At 33.6% G+C, this 24,808-nt stretch overlaps 1 protein-coding gene across 3 annotated transcripts in view; it reads right to left on the bottom strand.

Annotated features, from left to right (window-relative positions):
• Positions 1-272: 272 nt before the first annotated feature.
• Positions 273-24,808, bottom strand: part of LRRIQ1 (leucine rich repeats and IQ motif containing 1) — a 128,714-nt gene continuing 104,178 nt past the window's right edge. For 2 of the 3 annotated variants that reach the window (XM_070755774.1, XM_070755775.1), the window contains exons 24-27: positions 12,683-12,812; positions 9,773-9,833; positions 5,690-5,810; positions 273-1,111 (exon numbers count right to left, since the gene is read on the bottom strand). In XM_070755774.1, the coding sequence (XP_070611875.1) occupies positions 978-1,111; positions 5,690-5,810; positions 9,773-9,833; positions 12,683-12,812 (446 nt within the window). In that variant the 3' untranslated portion in view covers positions 273-977. Of the gene's footprint in view, positions 1,538-5,689; positions 5,811-9,772; positions 9,834-12,682; positions 12,813-24,808 lie in introns of all 3 variants that reach the window. The other variant, XM_070755776.1, reaches the window with a different exon arrangement.

Below are 24,808 nucleotides of genomic sequence, written 5' to 3'. Positions count from 1 at the left end.
TCATACTTATTTTGTTGATCAGTATCTTTGGTCATCCTTGATTTTCATTTTGCTAGCAATTTTGAATATGGAATGCAATTTTATGTAAGCAAATATAGATGATGATGATTCATTGTAATTATCCCTGCCTCAGTCTTTATCACTAATTTCTGCTGCACTAACCAACATATTGCTTCAGTTAGAATATCATTTCATAGAAATGGAAAAAACTATTATGAGATTAAAAAACCAAGATTTTAACAAATACAAATAATCATTAGGGTAGACCAAAATAATTGTGTAGTTTTTGATAACAATTTATTTTTGGATAATAAAAAGTCTGCCAGAATATCACAGAATGAACATAATTTAGCAATATGGAATAAAACTTAACATTGCTGAATTTAAATGCATTGTAAGAATGTACTCATTCAATTTTATCTAGATGTGTTGTACCATGAGTAATTACTGAACAGTTCTGTACACAAAATGTATTTATAGTGTGGAGAGATATGACATTTAATATTTTATTCTTTATAAATACATATTCCTAACAGTTATATATTCTCATTTACACAGTAGCCAAGCAAAACATCTAGACTTGGGGACCATTTTTAACTACTTTTTGATATATAATTTGAACAAACCTGTCTTAATACAAGTATTTTATTCAAGCTAATTAAAACTGTACACTACTATAAAATCATATACCCATTATTGCATGTTTTCTTCCAAATGTATTCTTCCATTTATGTATCACTTGTTTATAATTGTAGATATGTTTTTGAAGTTTAAATTGCATTGCAAAAATAAATTTCAGTAACATTTATTTATTTAGCATTTACAAAAATGAAAAGTTGGAAAATCACAGAGAGTAAAATTAAATACAGCAGACACAATATTTAAATTCTTTGCATCTAGGAGATTAAAACATGATAATAATTCATATGCCAACTGAGAAGAAATTGCATTTAGGTTTAAATGCTGAAGGTCAATTACTATTTCAATAACTTTGTTTTCTTTTTGCCACTTCCCCATCCAGCACTGAGTTGAACTGGATGATCTCGAAATGATATTCGTTCTTTGTGGGCAGGGCTCAGTTGTGATTTCTCAGGTGAAGGTGTATCCTTTTCTACAGAAACAGAAAATTTTATTCAAATGACAACATTTGAATCCAGTCATCTTCCTTTAAGCTTAGTGGGAAAACAACAACTTTCCAGAATACTTTTATATTGTTATTCAGTAAGGTTTCATTGGGACACAGCATCCAAACTCCATTTAAATCATTTATTAATTTAAAAACTTTGATCACAAATGTTGATTTTTAAATATTTAGTACAATTGTAACACAATTCAGCATAACTGAAACAAGAAAAATTTTGGATAACAATAAGGTACTTAATACTGAACAATCTTTCATGCAACAGCATAAATATATATTACTTTAACCAAGTATTTATATATAAATTGTCTTCATATTTTTAATCCTTTAACTGCTACTTCCTAAAACCTAATGCTTTTTGATAGTTTCAGTTGCACTTGAACTGTTCAGAAGTAGCTGAAAAAATAAGCAAACATATACTTTAATCATCTTTAAAAAGATTTTATCCATTATTATTTTTTTTGTAATTTCCGTACAATTACAATCAATTTCACAGATTTGGGCATTATATTAACCCATAAAGAAAAATCAAGGTAACATGAGTAACAAATAGCGCATACAACAGGGTGGATAGATATCAAATGGAGACTTTCTACATTTGGTGTCACAGCTTTTCTGATCAGTGGAAAAAACCCTAAGTGTCAATAGAGATGTTGTGGATCAAGATGATGAAAAGTGTTATTGTGGTCTGTTGCTGCTGTAAGCATTATCCCCCTGAGTTTGTTGCTCTAAAGGCTGGCAGTTCAGCGGTTCAAATCCTTAGTGCCACGTAATGGGGTGAGCTCCCATTACTTGTCCCAGCTTCTGCCAACTTAACAATTCAAAAGCATGTAAAAATGCAAGTGGAATAATACGGACCACCTTTGGTTGGAAGGTAACAGTGCGCCTTCAGCATTTAGTCATGCCGGGCACATGAGCACAGAGACATATTTGGACAGCACTGGCTCTTTGGCTTTGAAAATGAGATGAGCACTACCCCCTAGAGTCGGGAACAGCTAGCGCTTACGTGCAAGGGAAACCTTTACCTTTTTAAAGCTATGGAATTTGGGCTTCTATATATACTGTATCTATGTATATAGATATCATTGAATGCACTCCAAGTTTACTAAAGTTTTGTTTCTGGTAAGGTTGGCATATTCCAATATGGAATTGGAATTCTATATATACATTGAATAAGATTTATTGATGATAGATTATGAACAGGAATTCAGCTTTGAAACCATGATCAATTTATATACATTAGACTTCAAGTAAAATACTGCATTTCCAGATGGTATTCTAAAGTTTCAGTTTAAAAAATAAAGATCTTAATGTGCAAGAAACAATAACATCAGCAAAAAGTATTTTCTTTCTTATGATACTAAATAATTTTCACTTAGTGCACAATTGTTTATTGTAATTTCCCTTCCTCAGACCAACCAGCTAGCAGGTCAACATGCCAGTCTACACTTACCTTTTAGGCAGTATATCCATTTAATATGGCTTATTATAGAAAACTGCAGTAAAGGAAAAAATTGGAAAAATAAACTAAGAAGTCAATCTATATATTTGATGACTATTGTATTTTTAGGCAATTCTAGATGCAGTATTCTATAGTCAGGGCTTCAAAACTGGCTTATACACCCATTTGTTTTTCTGTCTTTCAGTATCTACTGGTCTCCTTATAGTAATTGCTGTTTCTTCTTCTCCATGTTTTCAGTGTGTCTGTTTGAGAAAACTGTTTGCTGGAAGAGGACAATTTGCAGAATAAAGAGACAACAGGCAGTGGGTAGAAGAACAGGCTTAGTGAACCATCCAGAAGCATTGTTATAAACAAAGATAGAGTTAAAGATTGCAGCATGTCACCTTCTCATTCAATTTATTTTAATTGAAAAAACTACAATCAGATGGGAAATGAATTTGCCATGTGAAGAGAGGGCTTTCCAGAGATACCAAGTGCTGTATTTAGTTTCCAAACTATATCCCTATGAATATCATCTTCCCATGTTACATTTAAAAGAAACTTGATATGCAATAGCTGCAAGCAACAACACTCAATACCTGGTTTTCATCTCTATAAGTAGCTGAACTACATGTTTGTAAATGCCGTAAGTCTTATGGAATAAATTTTCCAAGTAACTAAGCTCCAAACAGATTCTATTTTCCACATTTGTTAACACTGCTGCTATCTCTTGGTGGGTTTTATCCATTGTCTGTTGGTCAATGAAATCTCTACTAAATACAAAATAGCATTAAAATTAATTCTAAAGCACTGAAAATAAATATAATGCACTAGAACATTGGTAGGAACAACTCTGGATGTGCAGTAAACACTTCATTGAAATTATTAGAATCACACAGGAAACTACATACTGTACAAAGAGTTGGTCAGTAATGTAAAATACTAATATTGGATAATATCTTTGATGAGGTTTCTAATTATGCCAAGTGAGAAAATATAATTGAGTTACGTTCTTTATCTTAAGGCATAATTTTAAATTTGGTAAAATTTCAAAATATCGGTATATTGGAAAAAAAGGGAGGAACTTCATTGGAGATTTTGAAAATATTTTCTTATGAAAGAGTATAATCTTAACCCCTCCCTCAAGGTTATTGTTTCTGCATAAAATAGGAATTCCTTATTTGTCACTACATGTTGCTACCTGTTACAAATATTATATAGTTATAAATTGTTTCTTTGTCCATCTATTACGCTAATTACTTCCTATCCTTTGGATAAAGTTAGAACTGTTTTCATTTACAAAAGAAAAGAAAAAACAAACACCAACATCTGGTCTCAAGAGCTATAAGATAACCATGTAAATTTAAAACCACAAAATATAACTCATGAAGACATCTTCAAAAAAGATACTGAAATGAAAGATAATTGTGGAAGAGTACAGCTATATTCCCAACAGTTCCTATTACATTGAAAGGAGAAAGGAGAAAATCCTGCTGGATTTCATTCAAAAATTTATATAAGTATGGATATGGATTCTGATTAGATAACAAGATAAAAAATTACTTTCTTTGGATTGAATACATGAAATGTTTAGCTCTTTGCCATTCCACTAATATTTAAAGTACCTGCTATTTACAATTTCAATTTAATATTATGTATCTACTCTATTTTCTCTATTTTCAAAATATAGTACTAATTTAAATTACAATGGGGAAGTAATAAAATATATTCCTTACATAAGTTATTTGCGTATTGAAATTGCTCTTAATGCTTCATAAGAAAACAGAAGATATTGATAGGTGGTTGTTTCTGCTACAAATAAGCATATCTTTGACGATACTAGATTTTTTTTCTTTAAAGAAGAATTTTATCCCCAAACTTCAGTATGTCTCATTTAATATAATGCATATGATTTTCTATTGATGGAAGTACTATCTGCATTGACAATAATTGTAATTACCTAACAGTGGCAGAAGCAAAACAAAGTACTTATAGAGTTTTATATTCTTAAAAAAATAGTATGAAAGTATTTTGGAAAGTACTATTCCATATAGTGTAATCCTTGCCATAATTTCTCAGAAGTAAATTCATTCTGGTTCTCAAGACTTACCAGCAATGCACTTAGGATTTATTAATTAGGATTTATTAGCACTTATTAAACATTTGGGATAGCTCCAAATAAAGGAATTAAATATCTATTCATTAGCAATTATCTCCACAATATTTTTTTTGAAGTAACAGGCTAATTATTGATAGTGTGTGTGAGAGAGAGACTGTTTGTGTGTGTGTGTGTGTGTGTGTATGCCTGTGTGCATACACACATGCACATATATGAAATTTGAAACAAAATCACAAGGCTCATGCATGCTCCCCAGTGCTCCTAATATAATTGTTTGGGCTCTCACTTGCAAATCAAAATTATAAGAAGTTTAAAAAAGAGTTGTTGCAGCTGCCACTTCATTACATTCTGTAGAAATTAAAATGATAAAAATTAGTCTTGCCATTTATTTATAAATAATGATTATTTAAACCATTAAGAGCAAAGCACATGAACATGTGCCATTTATTTAAATGAAAGCTGCCAAAAAGCAAATGGTTTTAGGACTTAAAAAAGCTTAAAAATGAGATAAGTACTTGACTTAGGAAATTAAATATCAAGTATTTGGTAAGTTCTACAAGAATAACTAATTAAATTACACTTTTCAAGTTAAACAAAATCATTGACAACTCTAATTTTTCACGACTGAATTTACAAGGCAAGATATAGGCACATATAAACTTACAGATTTCCCCTTTTTTCTAGATACATTTAATTAGTTAACACACATATGCTAGAGAAATGCAGAAATAAAACTTTTTCAAGTCTATGTATATTTTAAATTTGCGCATATATACATATATATACAGTATATGTATATATATATATTAAATACCCTATATATACATAACATAAACAGAATAACATTTCAAAGAAGGGCAGAATCCAAAGCAAAAACTTGATCACGCTACTAAATGGAAGCTATACTGTATATACTTCTATATACTACATGGAAACTAATCAGGTGATTTGAATTGTATCTACTATTATTAAAAAAAACACAGCTTACTTGAAGATTCTGCAGAGTGTCTGTGTGGCTGATTATTTTTTTCTCTGGTCTGAGTCAAAGTACTTCCACTGGTCAGGGAAACAAGCTCTAAATCCGTATCTTCTCTCCTTACAGGGCTTGTCTGGAATCAGTGAGAGAGTATGTACACAATCAAGAAACAAAATATGACATTTTCTGAATGCAGCTCACATTACTCTCAAATAAACAAGCCAGCTCTGTCAAACAATCTTCTTCAGAATGATCCCACAATCCTTTATTGCTGCCCATTCTGAACAAATGCACTATGTCAAAGCATTTTGGTAAATGGGAGGCGATCTTAAAATTGTGGTTTGTGATCAGAATCAGCGCAGCAACAAAAGACAACATTTTAGTACTGTAATTTTGAAGAAAATAAATCTTGCAGACAACTGATGAAACCTTAAACAGCTTAAGATCATTTACTGGGCAGTCTGTAATTTAAAGTTGGAATTGAATGCCAGAAATGTTATATCTGATTCTTGTTGTCATATGTCCACTTAATCCTATGTAAGTCTCTGTTTTATCAATTCTATAGTGGTTTAAGTTGTTTTACCTACACTATATAACTAAATTCTGACATATTCATATAGATATAGGTGATATATAAATACAGATATTTAGATTATAGAATTATTGGTATAGATGTATAAGCAAATTTATATTTCTATGTAAAAGAAAAATTACAGTACTTTCACATAAGATCATATCTTATGAAGCTAAAATCTGTATTAATTTGATTTCTACAAAAAATCCTACAGTATATGACATAAATGTAATATAGGTAGTCCTCAACTTATGACCACAATTGAGCCCACAACTACTGTTGCTAAGTGAAACATTTGTTAATTGAGTTTGCCCCACTTTATGACCTTTCTTGCCACAGTTATTAAGTGAATCACTGTAGTTGTTAAATTAGTCAAACTGTTGTTAAGTGAATCTTGCTTCCCCATTGACTTTGCTTGGCGGAAGATTCCAAAAGATTATCATATAACCCTGGGACACTGCAGCTGTCATAAATATGAGTCAGTTGCCAAGCATCTTAATTATGACCATGTGACCACATGGATGTTGCAATGATCATAGGTGTGAAAATTGGTCATGCCACTTTCTTTCAGTACCATTGTAACTTTGAACAGTCACTAAATGAACTGTGGTAAATCGAAAGCTATATGTATTTATGAAATCTGTATGTGTGTACATACAGATATAAATATCCATTTATGTGTGAATTAATATTTATGGCAAAATAAGTGCCACCATAAAATGTACATGTGAATGTATTGATATTTTATTGATTGATTGATTGATTGGATTTTTAGGCCGCCCTTCTCCAGCGGACTTACGGTGGCTTACTTGATAAAAATATACAGTATTCCTAAAATGAGCTCAGGCTGCCAATATGTTTGCAGACAATTCTTTTGATGGCCACCAAGTTTCCTACCTTATTAGAAGCTGACATAATTTAAAACAAAGACCCAGGTTACCTTGACTCCAAGAACAAAGTGAGCAAGGAAATAAACTCTTTCTGCACTTTCCCCTTGAAATCGAAGAACAAAACAAAATGAAAAAACAACAACTCTTCATTTTCAACTTGTGCAACAAAATGGAGGATGCTGGGAATTGCAAGCTTTACATGTCCTTCTGACTCCCTGTACAAACCCAGTTAGGACTTAAAAGCAGACAGCTAAAGCTTGCAAGGACCCAGAGTCCTCCATTTTGTTGCACAACTTTCAAGAGATGATTTTTTTTTCCTTAGGGGAAAAAACTGCAGACATATTATATTTCCTTCCTCACTTTGTTCCTCTAGTCTTCAGCCTGGAGTCAAGGTAAGGTTTTTAAAAGGAATATATATCACAAACCAAAGAGAGTTTAGTTTTAGTACCTAATTTGGGGCAAGAGGGGAGGAGGGGGAAAAGAAAGATATTTTTTTGTTTTTTCATTGAAGAAATGGAGCTGTCTGAGGGACGGAGCTGGGGGCTTAAGGAAGGGAAAGGTTTTGGAAAGGTTTTCCTGAAGCTGCATTTTATGCAAGGGACGGCTTCCCAAAGCCAGAGAAAAGGCAGGAGAGTTTTGCAGCCTCCCACTGTCTAACAGAAAGCTCTGAAAGTGATCGCAATTCTGCAAGGGTTGGGGCCTTGAAAATGGAGGCATGGGGAACCAGCACAAGCATTGCAGATGGGATGGGAGGGAAGAGATTGGCACCGCAGCTGTCCTAACTTTGAAATAGGGTTGCATATAGTTTTGAGCAGTAGTGGGTTGCTAGCAGCATGGTAGAGCAGTGTTTTCCAACCTTGGCAACTTGAAGATATTTGGACTTCAACTCCCAGAATTCCCCAGCCAACAGATGCTGGCTGGGGAATTCTGGGAATTGAAGTCCAAATATCTTCAAGTTGCTAAGGTTGGGAAACACTGTGGTAGAGGATGGTGTACCAGTAGCGAACAGTGCCCTTTGTGTGCAGCTTCGATTCTCTTGCATGTGTGCGTGGACATCCGAGTGTATTTTTGCTTTGTGTGCATGCGCAGAAGCAAAATCTTGTGAGAGAATGCACACGCACGTGTGAGATTTTAGTGATTTCTTTTGCTTCTGTGCATGTGCAGAAGCAAAAACATGCTGGGACGTGCGTGTAGACACACAAGAGAACCAAAACTGCGTGCGTAGCACACCAGTAGCAGCAGTAATGGCAATCTGCCCCTGGTTTTGAGGTATTGGTCATAAATTTGAATCATCACTGTTCCCTATTGTTCCTTTAAAACTGTCTGTAAAGCATTAACACAACAAAAAATTATTACTACAAAAAATATTTTGTCATGAGCAAAATATAAAAAAAGTACACAGGAAGTCAAGAAGTCAAGATTCCCTCTCTGAATCTAAAGTAGGGCTGTCAAACTACCAGCCCATGGGCCAGATACATCACATGCTGACATTACCCATGGCCAGTTTAGCAAAGGGGGAAAAATATCCCGATACATCACGTGATGTCACTGTGATGACATGAGTTTGACACCCCTGATTGAAAGTGTCTGTGCAAACATTAATGTGAATACGTACACATATATAAATTTTTCAATTTATACATTAAAATGAAATTTGATTGCATACAGCTCAAAGGATCACCACCTCCAATATACACTACGTAAACATGATATGCAAACAAACAAACCATATACTCATATACCCACACATATTATATAAGATAGAGAAACAACACATTCTAGTTCAGATGTATTCATATACATGGCAAGAAAAATGAATCTTGTAAGTTTACCAGACAAATGGCATAGCGAACAAAGTTCTTCCTTAATGACCAGTTGCTTAGAGACCTTTCAACATTATGATGGACCCCATCTATTTATCTTAGTTTCTAAGTTCTAATGGTTTCATCCCTTTTGTGGTCACATGACTGTATTTTGCATGCTTGGCAACTGGCTTACATTTACGTCTTTTGCAGCATCCCATACTGACGTTATCACAATTTCTGGCATTATTTTCTGGTTTTCAGTGTTTACTTAGAAATTCCGGCAAAAAAAAATCTTCTTTTCCCTGCTCATTTTCATGTTCTTGTTTTGTACTCCTTGAGAATTTTTACAATGTTCTATTGTAGGATTCCATGGATAATTAAAAAAAACCTGGAAAATTAACTCATGCAAATAGTTCACAAATGTATGTATTTTTTATTAAATAGTTCCTTTTGGAAGCCAGTTAATTGAATTTTGTTCCAAAGAGTTTTAAAAAGTACAAGTTGAAAACAAATACACTAGGAGCTAGTGCTTATGAATTTCTGATAGCTATGATAGGAATGTTTATACATGTCTCCCTGAAATCAGAAATGAAATTTATATAAATTTAAAATTTAATAAATGGTGACAAAGTGGTTAGACATTGTAAAAAGTTATAAAATTACAGGAATTAGAACCTAAGCACTTAATACATATTTCAGCATTATCACAATATAGTTCTACACTTCTTCATTTACAAATAATTATTGTTATTAGTGCTGATAAGCATGCAAGGGATACAGTCTTAGTCATTTATTGCAATCTTTTATTATGGAAAAAGTATCTTACCACAAGCTGTACTCTTCCTCCCTTGAGAACTTCTGGATCTATCTCAGGTAAGAAATGCTTACTACAGTGAATAGAAAATAAGTACAACATCAATGAGAGTCCAACATGCATCCAAGCTAATTAAAGTTGGATATACTTGTCTCCCTAGTTAAACAGCTTCACAGAGTTAGAAATGTATATCTATGATTTTTAGCAACCACCTATAACTTATTCTACATTATATCTACATTTCAAAAGTAGTTAGCTTTATATAGAGACTGCGTGATAAATCTAAATTCTACTTGAGCACACACAAAAGTAGTTACAGTTCTTGGTTCCTGACTTAAGAGTGCATTTGTTTACTTGCTGGTAAGTTTACCAATAGAATTAATGCTGAGGAAAGACATTTAGAGGTAGCCCCCTGGTTTCAATGTAGGGACCACACCCCACAAGGGGGGCAATTTCATTTTTAATGGGGGCAATTGGAACTTTGTTTAAACCCAGCTAATGGCCTTTTAGGGTTCCTCTGTGTGAGTTCACTTTTTGAATAATAAGAATTATATGTCATGGGGGATGGGGAAGGCCTCTAGGTTTTAGAGATGCTTAGGTGGAGCACGGCCAAAAACAGGTTGGGAACCACTCATTTAGACTGTAAAGCTCCTTATATTGGTTATTAAAATGTTAATATTTTAATATGCTATCATTAACAAATTTGGCTTCTGTCTTAAATATATATATTTTAACAATTTAACCAAAACAAATAAGTACAGGTAGTCCTTGACTTACAACAGTTCATTTAGTGACCATTCAAAGTTACAACAGCACTGGAAAAAGTGACTTATGACTGTTTTTCACACTTACAACCATTGCAGCATTCCAAACGTCACATGATTAAAATTCAGCTGTTTGGCAAGTATTTATGACAGTTACAGTATCCTGGGGTCACATGAGCGACTTTTGCAACTTTCTGATAAGCAAGGTCAATGGGAAATCCAGATTCACTTAACAACCATGTTACAACTGGCAGGAAAAGTTGTAAAATGGGGCACACTCACTTAACAAATGTTTCATTTAGCAACATAAATTTTGGACTTAATTGTAGTCGTAACTTGAGCACTACCTGTAATTTGGTACTACTAGTACTAAGCAGTAAGAAAAATCTCAAACCATAACTCAAATTCACTAATAAATTGAAGTGTACCTCTGCTGCAATAATCCTGGATTTTGTTAGATGTGTTTAACAGTTGTTGAACATAATTTTTTCTTTAAAATGCTTTACCATCATATTCAGAGTAACAGAATCCATTATAACATTTATATGATCCTAATATATCCCATAGTTATTTGTGTGCCACGTAGGTGTACAGAAATAACTCATTACAGTTTAGAAACCATTCAAATTGTATAAGGGAATAACATTTTTTAAAATAATATTTTTAAAGATTTTTTTAAAAAGATTAAAGAAAAAACAGCACACCAACAAGTATTCATATGCAATTATAGGCAAAGATAATTTAATTCAAATTTCATTCATGGAAAAGAATTAAATGAATTCTTTTTCAAGAACTAAATGCCAACATGAAAAAAGTATAAATTTTTAATCTAGTTTTTTTTCATCATCTGAAATATACGTTCAGGCAAAAAAACATATTACAGTGTTCCTTTGACTTACGCGGGGGATACATTCCAAGACCACCCATGAAAGTCAAATTTCTGCGAAGCAGAGATGCTCCCTTTCTTTCCTTCCTTCCTCCCCCTCCCTTCTCTATTCCTGGTTTTACTTACCCCCAGAATCCACAGGGGTAACGGGGCAGCAAGCATGGGGCTTTGCTGCTGCTGCGGCGAGCGGCAGAAAGGCTCGGCTTCAATTGGAGCGTACCAATGCTCTGAGAATTAAAGGGGTGGGATCGGAAGGCTGGTGCGGAAATGGAGCTTTTATTTAAAGAAGCAGGATGGCTGAAGTGGAGGGGGGGAGGAGAGTTAAAATGCTCAGTATTGTACATCGGGCAGCCCCAGAAAACCCTTGGTGTGCAAAAAACCCACAGAGTATTTTTTTAATAATATTTTTTGAAAAACGTGATATAGACTTTTCGCAAAGTTCAGACCCGCGAAAATCGAGGGAACACTGTATTTGATTTGAACAATAGTATATAACCATAACAATTATTTTCAAAGTTAATGCTTCATTTAATTGTTATCATTTAAAATATAGTTGAAAAGATTATAAGTTGATTTTCTACATTTTTACAGAACACAGCAGAAATATCTATACCTCATCTTAAGACATACATACCATATAATTGGTCAAGACATATTTTGCTTCAAATATTTTTTCCTGATTTAAAATAATAGTTAAAAAAAGCAATGGAATCAAAAGAAAAAGTGTTTTCTCACCTATAGAAACATGAATACTTATATGATTTTTAAAGAATAAAAATATTTCTATTTTTGATCTAATTAATTTTCTTCATATTCCACTCAAATTTAGTCCTTCACTTTGCTACTGACTATTGCTTAGTCCATGTTTAGTTCAAAAACTTCACCTACCACATTTTAGCATATCACAGCATCCTTTATTATATGTAGTTGGCTGTAAAATTATAATTATTTAAATTCACTCCATAATTTAAAAACTAGGGAAATGTTTTTTGTCCTACACTATTCATAAATAATATTCTAGTTTCTAACAGAAAATATGTTCAGGGTTATATGGAAGAGATACTCCATGCTGTTGTGTCATAGCAATAGCTTAAAAACTGGCAGAATGAGATGAAATTTTTATTAAATTAATTCTTAACAGGAGCACATTTCAAACTTAGTAATAGTACCCCTGGGGGGAACTGTATTTCTTTTAGAATAATTAAGATGGGTTTTGTATTACATGCAATATTAGAAAAATCCAAACATTTAACTTAAAAACAATGATCTCACCATTTTTCAGTTTTGGGACTAGTTCCTTCATAATCCCAAACTTGTGTATAAAGCCATTGGCATGTACGTTCTTTACTTCTTTGTATCCTCTCTGTTGCAAAATCTAAGTGAGAAAATTCTTCTCCTTTACCTGCGGAGGGGAGATATATTGAATACTGATCTATATTTGTGGAAGACACCAAATAAGGTGGATGTTGTATATATGGTTATGGTATAGTAAGCCATCTTGAATTTGTGCATAATTAATATTACATTTAAAAATATTAAATCAATGGATTACCCAGACTAATATGTTCTAATAACAAAACCCACAAAATAAAACAGGGGCCATTAAATAAATAACAAATATTAATCCCAGGCCTGAGACCAATAACAATAGCAATAGCACTTAGACTTAAATACTATTTCACAGTGGGTCCCCATTTTACCAACCGCCAAAAGATGGGAGGCTGAGTCAACCTTGAGCCGGGTGAGGTTTGAATTACCAAATTGCAGGCAACCAACAGTCAGCAGAAGTAGCCTGCAGTACTGCATTCTAACCACTGCGCCACCAAGGCCACATTTTCAAAGTTTTCTGGAACCCTAGAAGAAAAAGCACTGTCTTTCTCTGGTGAACAGGGTTACTATTCCAGAACATGAGGGTCACATCATAGAAGGTATAGATGCTCAGCCTCAGAAGACGGCAATATTTAATGGAGGGAACCAGGAGCAGAACCACCTGGCTGGAATGACTGGTCAAGCAGAAACAACTAGAGACAAGCGGTCTCTCGTGTATACAGACCCTATGCCATACAGAACTTGGTAAGTAAGAACCCAACCTTGAATTGCATTTGGAAGCCAAGTAGCATCCAATGCAGCACTGTACAGAGTGGCATTCATTACCGCTGCATATTGAACAAGCTGTAGCTTCATGAACAGCCTCAAGCAGAGCACATTGCAATAGGTCATGTAAATTCTTTTTTTATCTCACTACAATGTCCATTTACAGAATGATCCTCCATATAGAAACATCCATCTCTCTATCTGTGTATGTATTGTTATATAAGAACTGTTATTATTTCTTATTATTTCCTTTAAAATATAAAGACAAAAAGAATAGAATTCCATTTACATTACAAATGTGCAAAGATTTTTCCTCAGATCATAAAAGAAGGCAGCTCCCCTCTAATGGTGATATTAATCAACTGAGATTTAACTTCTGCTCCAAGGAAAAGACCTATGAAAATCTTAATGATGCCATTTATTCACCTTCTACACTCCTGTTCTCACTAGGCCCCAAGATATTCCTCCATCTTCCTGTTTTCTCCACAATTTGCCCATTTATTATTTATTTTATTTTAATTTATTTATTTTGTTCAATACACAATGAGGGTTTTAGTGGGTATATATATACTGTATATACACATAGTAAAATACATGATGAAGGTTATAGAGGAGATACTCATAGTAAAATATATCTAAGAAAGAATAGAAAAGAAGATATAGTAATAGAATATATCAATGAAATAATAGAAGAAGAGATGTAGGAACAGAAGAAAGGAATAGGAGATATAGGAGAGCAATAGGACAGGGGATGGAAGGCACTCTAGTGCACTTGTACTCGCCCCTTACTGACCTCTTAGGAATCTGGATAGGTCAACCATAGATAATCTAAGGGTAAAGTGTGGGGGGTTTGGGGATGACACCATGGAGTCTGGTAATGAGTTCCACGCTTCGACAACTCGGTTACTGAAGTCACATTTTTTACAGTCAAGTCTGGATATGCATAGAATCATATCACTTCTACCTTATTCCTAGCCAAATCAAAATAAAGAATAGAAATAGGGGTGGGCAAGAATGTAGGAGATAAGCAACAGGCTGCAATAACAGTACAACTTTAAAGGATATACTTTTCTTTACTAACATACAAAATAAAGAGGGAGAAAACCAGAACCTAGCCAATTTGATACTTGTACCCAACAGATGAATTTGTAAAACAGAAGGATGGGAAGAAGGAAACCATGATAGCTAAATATGTGTGAACTAGATACAGTACCAGACAGAAGTGAGATAATCTCCTGTGCAGACATTGCTTCGGAAATGCAGGAGATATTGAAAAATGACATACTGCTAGCTGGGAAAACTCCATTTATGAATGAAAAAATTGACATTGGAATATGTGGTATTATATCCTACATATGCATATATGGAGATGTCTTTTATTTTTTTAGCCAGTCCAGGGACTTGAATCCTCTAGCTAATTGTATAATATGAAAAACATATAGTGAAGGGTGTTGCAATGAACATCCTAATTAATTCCTGATTTTTTTATAGTGTGAACTTGGAACACTGTTCAAAATCAAGTAAGATGCCTAGCACTTGTTTCAGGGCAGTCTGTGGGAATATTTAATGTCTTCACATGATTATACGCTAGAAAACACTCTATTAAAACTTGGAATATCAAAAGAAATAAAGACATTTTATATTTTAGCTGTTTTTGATTGCTTTTTTCTTGTCATCAGAAACTGTTGTTTTATATAAAGTTGATATGTAAAGTTAGTAAATAATTTAGAAAAAATAAAATTTGAGATTATTTGTTTACAGGTACATATTAAAAACAACATAGAAAATAACTAGAACATGAAGAATTTGGAAAATTATATACATTGTTAGCAGATCAAACCATAAGAGGAGTGGTTTTATATATTAAATGAGAAATACAACCAAAAATAATATATGAAGACTTCTTAGAACAAAGAATATTAATGGTTGAAATAATAATGAACTTTAAGAAAGTACTGATAGTAGCAATGTATGCTCCAAATGATCATCAAGAAGAATTTTATAGAAAATTACATTAAAAAATAATCAAATATGAAAATGAAGTTATATATATAGCATGAGATTTTAATGCAATTGTAGATAAAGAATTGGATTTTATAGATCAACCAAAGTAAATAAGAAACAGAGACTCTTCCAAAATCATTTTTTACAATGATGGACAAATTAACATTTATAAGACACATGGAGACAGAGAAATATGAAAGAAAGACAATACACATTATATTCAAATAGACATCTGTCGTGGTCAAGAATAAATATGATGTGGATGTCACTAGAATTATTGACTAAAATAGAAATTATTGAAATTGATCCAAATATATGGGCAGACCACAATCCAATTATATTGAAATGGAAAGGACAAAGAAAGACCAAGATGAACACTGATCCAGAGAGAAGTACATGAAAAAACTTTCAAATATATATGGAAAAAGAACTGACTTTCTTTTTTAAAGAAAATAAGAAAGAAAATACTTCTTTAAAAAATTTGTGGGATACTTGTAAAGCATATACTAGAGGACTAGTAATGACATATATGAAAAAACAGAAGAAACAAACAAGACAAAAACAAAAAGAGATGGACGAAGAATACAAAAGATTGGAAACAATAAAAAACAAGATAGATTTATGATGGAAACTTCAGAATTAGATGAGATATTGACAGGGAGTGATGAAAAAATGATTAAGTAGTTATATAATGGGTTACAAGTTGAATTAGAAGAAGTGGTAAAAGAAACTAATAATTTGGATAGGGAATTTTGGATATATGATAGAATTGGACAGAACAGCAAAGGAAGGAGGAAGAGGAGTAAGAAGAAGAAAGGAGGAGGAATGAAAAGAGTTAGTAGAGAGGACGGGAGGGGAAGTAGGGAAGAGAAGGAGAGTGGGAAGGGGAAGTAGGGTTAGAAGAAGAAAGAAGAAGGGAAAGTAAGAAGAAAGAGAAGGAAGGGCTGTATGAAATAGGAAGGGAGAATGGTAAAAAAGCAACCTTGAACTAATAAATCAATAAGACAAATATAGAAAATATATTAAAGATTGAGATGATACTGTTAATATGTGAAAATGTCTGTACGTGAATAAAAAAAACTTTAAAAAAAAGTTATTTAAATGAAGTAGTGCAGAAAGATTATAGTAACCTACTCTGGAAATTTGGTCTAAGGACATAAAAAATTTTCTTTATACTCAGTGCTGGTTTTCTTTTGGCCAGCTGCTCAGGATTCCAATCCACATTTGCAAACATTCTGCTCCATCCAACCATACAAAAATCTTTTCTAACACATTCAATATAGGTGCATTACAAATTAGAAACATGATTAAATAAACAAAATACCAGAGAGCTACTCATATGGATTGATTTGGGAATAAATGCCAGTGAATTCAATTTTGAGTAAATATTTATAGGAGTGTACCACCAACCTACAGTTGTAGATGTTCTGATAATACTATCAACAGAATAAGAATTCAAAGTTTTCTTTTTATAGATACTGTACATTAATCTTAACTCAATATATTGATGTGATATGTATCAAACAAGGTAATGAATATTTTCCAGTATTGATTCACAACTATCTAAGATGAATGTTTCAGTATAACAATCTTCCTGAAGCTAAACTAGTTAAAAAATCAAAATAGATCTTTGTACAAAGGAGTGGCACAGGGAAAGGCTGAATAAAAATGTGTATATGGTAACCACATAGGAGCTATTTAAATTTTCTGATTTCTAGGAATAATTTATGACCCACACAAATATCAATGCTACTGCTGCCAGAATAAGATTAATAAAGAAAGTAGATATTTAATTTCTACATCCTGGATGAATTTCACAGCCTTGTACTGCTGTGCCAACATCTAGATCTATATTTAATTTAACAGCAGCAGCAACAACAAAAATCTCAGCTTGCTTGAGGTTGCATTAAAAAAGAAGATAGGTATCAGCAGAATCTTATTTGTGGTCTGAAAGCAAAGCATAGTAATTGAGATTTTTTACTTATAAAAGTGGTTTATACTTTGCTCATAGTGACTGCAGATTTTGAAAACAAAGTTTACATTAAGGAAAGTGTTTATGTATCTAAAAAATTAAATAAGAAAATCACATCTATCCAATATCCTTTTTATTGTACCATTACATTATAAAACAATGATTTAAAGTCAATACTGTAAACTGGGAAATGAGTACACTTAGTATAAAGCTATCTACAGTCTATGTATAACATACACAATATAAACAGGATATGTGTATTGCAGATATCAAATGGTTCGGGCAAACAAATTTGCACCAGTACATGTTTTTGCACTTTCAGAAAATAATTACTATGCCTGAAAGAACAAAAAAGTACTATAGTAAGAGGACTCATAACTTTAATCTATTGCTGGATCCTAATTTTGGTTATTTCTTTTGAAATTTCCAAAATGTGGGATCTTATTACAACTGAAAATGGCATTTTGCCTACAGTATTGTCAACAATGTAGTATAATCTATCTCAAGGGATCAGAAAAGCTTTGACATCTGTAAGAAACTGCATAGAAAGGTAAGTCTGATTACAATTGAATGGCTTTATTAGACAGCATATGTGTCAGAGTGATATGGCCTAGTTCAATTGCATATTCTTGGCCTTACTATGTTTTAGCAAGTTGGGAATGAATAACACAGCTATGAATTCATTTTGCTTCCTCCCTTCATTGAATCTTGCAGATGTAAGTGTAGATACTGTCTAATCTGATTTATAGATATGTATTTATTTAGATATATATTTATCCAGATTTTAAAACTTCGCATTGAGATCAGGGGTGGATTCTGACTTACCTTGCTGCCGTTTTGCTTCCTCATGCACTCTGTGGGTGCACACGCATAAGCAGTGCTAAAACCCAGCTTCTGTGCATGTGCGAGAGCAAGAAATAGCTTCTGCACATGTGCAAAAGTGAAAAATAAGATGGTGGTGCCTATTGCACCACTGAGAGAGCCAATTCAGGGATGTGTCCAGCCGGCCATCGTTGCCTGTTTGGCAAATGGGAATTTCCCGCTACTGAATCTACAGAACCAGTCTGAGACGGCAGAAACCCATCTCTTATTGAAATTCTACTAAATACCAAACAAGAATTGAACTATAGTTCTTCACTTCTAATATATCTAATATAATTAGTAGTCCAGAATAGGCATGAAGCCTGTTTTTTTGAAAGTGAGAAGACTCAGCCAAGAAAGGCATAGAAGCATTATCTTGGTCACAAAGGAAGCTGGGTGACCTTGGGCAGTCACTTTCACCACTTCTGAAAATTTTTGCTAAAAAACCTGCAAGGACTTGTCGGGTCTCTGTGAATTGGTCACAAATGAACAGACGGGCAAAGAAATTATTGCTTAGCTTTTCAAACTTTAAATTTTACTGTTGAATTTGAATCTTTTGCTAATAACTGGATTGAAGAAATTATCTATTTGAATTGCCTGTTGTTAAGAGATGGACTATGGGGTGAAGAGTTTTATATTAGTTAAAAGGAGATGAAGAGGTCATAGAAATTTGTTTGTTTATTTACTCTGTTTATTACTTTTACAAATAATTCAAGATACTGAACAAACCTAATAATCCTCCCCAACAACAGCCATGAAAGGTGGGTTGGTCTAAGAGGGAATGACTGGCTCATGTTCTGTTTTTCATGGCTAAGGCAAGATTTTAACTCAGAATCTCCTGGTTTTTAGACTTGTGCCTTAACCACTAGACCAAAGTGGCTCTATATCAATGATGGCTAACCTTTTCCAGACCAAGTGCATGCACTCATGCCACCCACGTATGCCCCATGCATGCATGTGCAGCCTCCCCCACATGCATGTTGCCCCTGCATGTGCCTCACTCCTGCACACATGTGCATCATTGCACATATCCCATGTATGTATCCATGCCCCCTGCACATGCCCCCCAAGTGCAGTAGAGACCCAAAGACCAGCTGGCTGACAGGAGATGTGCTTGCATGCTCAGTGAAGCTGAACTACGGCTACGGCTCGCGTGCCCTCAGAGACGGTTGTGTGTGCCACCTCTGGAACAGGTGCCATAGGTTCACCACCATGGCTCTATATTATTACTATACTACATTGCTATATTATCTATATTACTTTATTATTGATGTTATACCTCATGTTGAGAGGGAGAAGTTGTTTTCTTTGGGGAGGGAAGTAGGAATAGGTATGAATATATGTATCTATTCTTTTTTCTTCCCCCTCTCTCTTTTATCCCTTCTAGTTTGTATTACTTTTATTGTTCCATTCAAAATATTTAATACAATTATTTTTTCAAAAATGAAGAGTTGAATTATCTGCTAAATTACTGTTATATTGTTGCTGCATATGAGGTTTCAATATAAGGAACATTAAGAAACAAACTCACAACAAAAACTTAAATTCAAACTAAACCAAGAGAAGCAAACTATCTGTTTACATGTGAAGGGCTGGGTTATTAAAGTTTTCCCTATCTAAAATTAGGGGAAGAGTGGGAGATAATTTTTCACCATAATAATGATTCTATCCTTCTGGAATTTCTTAGCTCTAAACATTCATGTGGTATCCTCCCTTTATCATTTAGGAAGGTGAAGCCCTTTGATTTATAGATGGTTACTATTAATAGGCACAAAGAGATTTTTGGGAGGTTTTATTTACTTTTCTTTGTAAATTGGTTTTATTGTTTGAATAAAACCATGAAAAATTGTAAATAGCTAGGAGTTTAAGCATTCCCAGTTTAAAGCTGTGGTATAATAAATCTCTCTTATGTCTGTTTTTCATACACATGCACAAACTAAGAAATTGATTTATATAGTACATATAATATTTTCCTTTTTACAAAATGCATGTCTTTAAAACAATAATAACAGTAAAAAATATAATTTAAAGAGTTCACTAAATGCACAGAGCACTTTGACAGTTCAAGTAAATTTCAGCATAGTTTGGCCTACTAGAAAACTGACAAAAATCTACGAAGGCAGACCTGGCTAAGAGTCAGGAGTCATGCTTATTATACAGAAGTCCCAGGAGTTCCTTTCAATCAGAGGTCACAATCGAGGCAACAGAAGCAGTGTCACAATATCAGAGAAAGGGCCAATTCAGGACTGCTCCCTAACAGTCAGTAGGTCAGGGCTTGCGGCAAATCATTGTATTACAAGGGAATATTCCGTGTACACTTTTAGAGCTGTCATCTGAACAAACAGCACCAGGTCATCTATAGGTTAAATCAGATTTTTTTTTTGCTAACATTCACTTTATTCCTTATTTAATTATATAGTTTTATTTGCTCCAAGATGCATTTTTATTAACATTCTTTGCTTTAGTTTTGACTTGAGCGGTACAGAATAATTTTGTAATAAAATTAATTGTATTCATTTCAGTAAAACCTCTGATTTATAATGGCATTTATCCTCCTGTACTACTCTAACGCATTACATAAATAAAAATGAATAGCTATAGGCCCTTGTGTTATAAAAAGGAAAAGGCGATTAAAAATTTTGATATCTCCTTTTATTAGATGAGTTTTATTGACAGTCTCTGCATTCACCAAGTTCTGCTCACATGTAAAAGAAAAAGTCTACATCAAAATTACATTTCTGAAAATAGGTACCCCAACAATACTGTCCAAAAGCTATTGGATGAATTAATTCTCCTCATGCAAAATGAATCATACTGATTCAAAGCAACAGATGGTTAGTTCATTATATGCTAGCAATATGCACTAGCTCTTGGAGAATGAGAACATTCAGTACTAGCCTTCTTTCTCTTCTCCTGTCTTTGAACAACCTGTCAAAGGCTGACCTTAATAGGTGATTTTGTGCAGTTAAGTTAAAAAACCCAAATACATCTTGGGGGGGAAAACAAAGCACAGATTCAGCTATAGAGTTTCAAACTGAGCAACTGCACCATTACAAAAACAATTTGTTGGGAAACAACAGTATTGGACTAGACACAGAACATACACTAGGATGTGAAAAGAGCTTTGGGAAAGCAAATGCAAGTAGCTCTCTAGAAAATAACTTTGTGAAATAATTACCTCTTTGTTCAATATCTCTTTATCTTTTTAATTCTGTCCCTTTATCTCATAATTACATTTTAGTGGTCTTACTGACTTCCCTAGGCACATGAAGTGAAATACTTGTTTGATGTTTCCAATTACATATATATATTTAAATTTGCATATATCCAATGGGCAGCCAAAACTTTTACTGCCACACTGTGGGTGTGGCTTAATGGTCATGTGACTGGATAGGAGTGGCTTGCCAGCCATGTGACCAGGTGGACTGTGAACTGTTAAGTCCTCAACTTACAACCTTACTAGTGTCGCTCGCTGGGGTGATAATTTGATTTGTGTTTCCCATGCTCTCCTTCCTCCCGCCTCAGGCTGGGTAGCTAGGTGAACGGGTGCTGCCAAAAGCATAAATGCTGCCAGCGCCACTTCCACCCATGCCTTCTGATTGTACCTCACGATGGCTGCGTGAGGCTGGAGTGGAGTTGAACAGGAGAGAAGGAAGCTCGTCCGAGGCCAGGAAGGAGGAAAGAGGAAAAAAGCAAGGAGCGCAGATGCAGCAGCAGGGAAAAAAGGGAGAGCCAAGGCAAGCCCAGTAATCCAGGATTAGCCGATCAGCTGGAGCTGCGCACACATCTTCATTTCTGCTGGTGGAACTGCGTGCCACCCCATCCTGCCTGCTGCCCACCCCTGCATATATCTAGAGGTTAATTCTCTGCCTTATAAGGCAAAGGCTGGTAGTACAAATCCCAGTCAGGGTATGGTTAGCTAATGAGGCCAGAACAAGGCCGGAATAGATCTATCCTAGTCTCCCTTAATTTTCAAATTCAGCTAAAACATGTGACACACACACACACAGACACACACAATGTGTGTGTGTAACATACATATATATATATATTTATGTAACATATTTTTGCTGATAATGAAAAGGAAAGGAGACTACTATAGATCTATTCTGGGCTTATTTGCCTTCATCAGGTAGCCATACCCTTTTTTTACCGTATTCTAATCCTTATTAGAGACGTAGGTGTATATTCATATATAATTCTATTAGAAATGGTTTTTGAATCATTTGAAATTATAATTTCTCATAACTACTTCTTAAACTATACTAGCAAAATGGAGGGAAGAAATTGCAGGCAATGGAACAATATTACAATGTCATAAAAATTTCAGCAGGAAAAAAATCCTCTTGAGGAGAAAAAGCTTAAGAATATATCAGCTAGTTAAAAGTCGGTGGCCTATATATGCCACCCTAAAATTTATTATTAATAAATTCATTAAATTCATGTGTTATATGCTGTTTTTATTATTGTTGTTAGCCACCCCGAGTCTACAGAGAGGGGCGACATACAAATCTAATAAATAAATAAATAAATAAATAAATAAATAAATAAATAAATAAATAATTTATCTTCTGATCCTTTGTCAGTATATACTTATTAGGGAATTACACAACAAAATGCGTACTTTTTGTACCACTTGTAATTGATTAATTTAATTTAATTTATTAGATTTGTATGCTGCCCCTCTCTGTAGACTCGGAGCTCAGCACAAATACCAAAAAAGATTCACATCAAAATTCCATAGGTGAAAAAGTAGGAATAGACACTTTAGCCAAGCTAAATAGTAATACTTAATAATATTAGCTAATCTATTTTTTTATGCAGAGGATGGTATACATTTTCCTGGTAAGAATACTCAGGGCAAACAAAATGCCATTTATTTAGCTAGCAACTAAATAACTGGGTTATTAGAATGACAGCATTTAAATCCTTCATATTCTTAATGCAAGTCTAGAATGACCCCCTTCATTTGCTTTTTATGTTGGAGGAAACATGTCCTTCAAAGAAAATTGGAGCTTTTTTTCCAAAGCATAAAAGTGATTATTTTGTATTGCTTAAGAATGAAGAAAGGCAGAAGATTTTAAAGCTTTTCTGCAAAGTGATAAGTAAATAGACATATACTATTTTTTTAAAAAAAAAATTTTTAAATGGCAACTGATTTTGTTTCTAGATTTAAAATAATATAAAATAGATAAACAGCAGAAAATAACTATGTTGGGAATTAATTGACTGAGAGAATTAATGAATTGAGAAAAATAAATTATAGGAATTTATCTATTGTTTAGAAGAGTTTTTATAATGTATAAGCATTATTTTAATCAAACATTCTTACTTCTTTACCTGACCCTTTCCTTCTCCTTTTAGCTAAATCTATTTGAATTTTAAGTTGTTACTAAAATTATCTGTCTTTTGCACTCTAAGACCTGGGTCACAACCTTACTTAGAGGGAGGAAATAGTCATCAGGTCACTGACTGGTCAGATAAAAAGGATTTGAAATGCTTCAGCACTCAGGATTTATTCTTCCAAATATCTGTCTTGTGCTATAAAATATGTCAAGATTGTTCTTTCCCTTTTATTTATTTATGTGGGCCATAGAATACTTAGCAAAGTTTCAGATGTTGGATGCACAAAATTAAAAACTTAAATAATTGATGTGTCACGTGTATGTGATCTGATAAAGACTAGACATTTTAGAGGCAAGAAAAAAAATCATAAATTAATATGAATTCAATAGGCATTTATTCTTTTAAAATGTCTAATAGTGAATCCACAAAGTAAGTGATCTGAATTTCTATATTACAGTTCTTGTAGAGTCCCACTGGATTCAATGTAAATATGTTCAGGTTTATGAAAATATGCTAGATAATAGACAAAGATAATTATTTAGGCTAAAATTTAGAGGAATGTATAAATATTATGAGCACAGAATATTGAACAGTCAGTTGTCCAAACTTAAACCAATCTGTTACCTACCCAGGCAGCCTTCCTCTCATTCCCTACAGTTAATAATACAGTGTGCTTTTAATTACTTAGTTAAGCACTTAATATTGATTAAAAATATAGAAATAATGGAGACAAAGATATTTTCTTACCTGACATTGCTAGTCTATATCTCTCGCTTTCCTGCCAAAAAGGTTCCCCTTGTTCTATTTTCTTGTTTATTTGAAGATAATTTATTTGTTGGGAACATGCATTTAGTGTGCACAAGTGGAGGTTGACTCACAACTAGCAACTTCTGTCACAGCCACCCATCTGATAATCCAACCAGAAATCCATAACTAATGTAGATGTTGCTGGGTCTAGTTACTGCCTTGTTTGGGTGAAATGAGATGCATGGGTCTGAGGCCACATGGTGCTGAAATGTAAGTGACTCCAGAAATCTTATCAGCTGGACATAAGAAAAGCATTCTGCCTGCCAGATAAATAATTATATTGTATTTTTTTAAAAAAAATTATGATGTGGAAA

This window comes from Erythrolamprus reginae, chromosome 6 (assembly GCF_031021105.1).
Source record: "Erythrolamprus reginae isolate rEryReg1 chromosome 6, rEryReg1.hap1, whole genome shotgun sequence".
Taxonomy (NCBI): domain Eukaryota; kingdom Metazoa; phylum Chordata; class Lepidosauria; order Squamata; family Dipsadidae; genus Erythrolamprus; species Erythrolamprus reginae.
This window is presented reverse-complemented; position numbering and strand designations above follow the sequence as displayed.